This window comes from Crocodylus porosus, unplaced genomic scaffold (genome assembly GCF_001723895.1).
Source record: "Crocodylus porosus isolate Cpor-Errol unplaced genomic scaffold, CroPor_comp1, whole genome shotgun sequence".
Lineage (NCBI taxonomy): Eukaryota > Metazoa > Chordata > Crocodylia > Crocodylidae > Crocodylus > Crocodylus porosus.
The window spans coordinates 10,041,627-10,043,626 of record NW_017728918.1 but is presented as its reverse complement, the minus strand read 5'-3'; the positions used below and the strand labels follow the sequence as shown (position 1 = coordinate 10,043,626).

General features: G+C 48.1%; 1 protein-coding gene across 1 annotated transcript in view; it reads left to right on the top strand.

Annotated features, from left to right (window-relative positions):
* Positions 1-2,000, top strand: part of DRC1 (dynein regulatory complex subunit 1) — a 27,912-nt gene that overhangs the window by 5,367 nt on the left and 20,545 nt on the right. The window contains exon 2 of the mRNA XM_019538115.1: positions 804-987. Coding sequence (XP_019393660.1) covers positions 804-987 — 184 coding nt within the window. The remainder of the gene's footprint in view (positions 1-803; positions 988-2,000) is intronic.

The following is a 2,000-nucleotide window of genomic DNA, read 5'->3' as shown; positions in this document are numbered from 1 at the left end:
TCCACAGAAAGCTGCTGGAAATCCAAGAGTGAGAGGGCTGCTGGGAAACACTTAGCAGCTGGCTTCAAGGTCACTTTCCCTTTGGAGGGGCCCATCTAAATGAGTTTATGCTAGGTGAGTTGCCAGAGACATGTGTCTACCTCTTTGTGGGTAGCCTTTTTGAAAGTCTCATTAGGCAGCTGTTTGCTGAGCATAGAAACTGGGTCCTCTAGAGCAGGCTGAGTTACCTTAGCAGAGGTACCCCTGATAGAAGCTTCCTACTCTAGTTCCAGCAGTTCACAGAGGCCCTAGCACTGCTGATCAGATGTTGTAGCACTGCCAGCCACTGAGATTACTTGGAATAAAACCCAGCGGTACCTGCTGCTGTAGCTGGGCTTGCTTTGCGGAGCCTGTGGTAACGGGTAGAGCATCTATCAGGCTGGATTCCTGATGGGCTCAGATGCAGACTGATCACAGAAGTAGCCTACCTTAAATTTCTTGTGAAATATGCTCTGTGTTTGATATAATGTGTTCCTAGGGTTCTGATTCAGCCACAGATTCTTCCTTGCAGCCATGCTTGTAACACCAAATATACTGTGTGGGCTTTTACGGGTGGAGCCTTCTTGCATCAGGCAGTAGATCTTATCTTTGGTGTGTAGAAATGCCTGTTGCCCCACTCGCACCTAATTGACTCTCTCCATTGAAACAAAGTCCCCAAAGCTGCTTATCTAGGAAGCCCCTACCAGGGATTTCAGCATCAGCATGAACTGGTTTTCCACCACCCTGTGTTGTATTATCTGTCTTGTGCTGGCTTCTCTCCACAGGCTTGAGAAACTGGACAATGAAGCCAAGACCAACCAGGACAAGTTTGATGAGATCACCTCAAAATGGGACTCAGCGAGGGAGAAGGTCATCCCTCAGGACCTATGGGAGGTGCTCAACCAGCAGCAGCAACAGTGCGCTCTGCTCATAGAAGAGAAAAACAAGCTCATCAGTGAACTGCAGCAGGTGGGGTGCCAGAGCTTTGTATGTTGACAGGGAGGGAAGCTGGTAATGGGCACAGCTGAAGCATGTAAATATCAAAAGGACACTGTCCAAGAGTAAGGGCATATCTGTACCACCTCTGCAGCATTCTCTGCCAACTCATCCCACTCCAAAGCGTGGGCATGAGCACACATACACCCACTGAGCACATGCTGCCCCTTGAATGCACGCTGCACCCAAGACAGCTGAGGAAGGTGCATTTCCTCATTTCTAGGAGCTGATGCATATGTGAGGTAGGTATGGCTATGCAGGGCCTTCTTGGCAGCGTATCTAGACACAGCACAGAGCACTGTGCCATACCATGTTGCTGGTCTCGGCCCTTATGAAGAGACCTGAGAGAGCAGAGCATCTCTGTGCTAGTGGAAAATCCTGTCCTGGGCTTCCTTTCCCAGGGGCTTAGGAGAAGACTGATTGAACAATTATGAAGCAGACCTTGACATCATCTCTGAAAGAGTTATCTCCCCAGATATCCCTGCACTAATGTTTGCTCAGGATGTGGTCTGTCATTGGTCAATGTTCCTCTGTCTTTTTCCTAGAAAACTTCTACAAAACACTTATGGCAGGGACAGATTGGGAAGCTGTCTCTCAACTTTTATCTGGACACAGGGCTCATTTCTCCAGGCCAAGCATCATAGTCCTCTTACAGAAAGTCCCTGCATCCCACTCCACCTAGCTCCTGCCAATTTGCTTTGTATGGAAGGAGCTTGGATACAAGGGAGATGGGCCAAAACATTAAACAACAGGGACAGGGTGAATGTGGAATGGTTCTCGATCACTTAAGAGTCTGGATATAGGGCACATTAGCACTAGTGTAACTTACAGTATTTTGTATCCAAATGTAATTACAGTAGTGTCCCCAGGTAGCTCCTGTAATAATACTTGTTAGGTTGCCTCACCACTAGGTGCCAGGGGAACATGTAATATCCTGTTTGCAGTGAGCAGACGGCTATCCTGGGATAACTGCAGACACATATCAC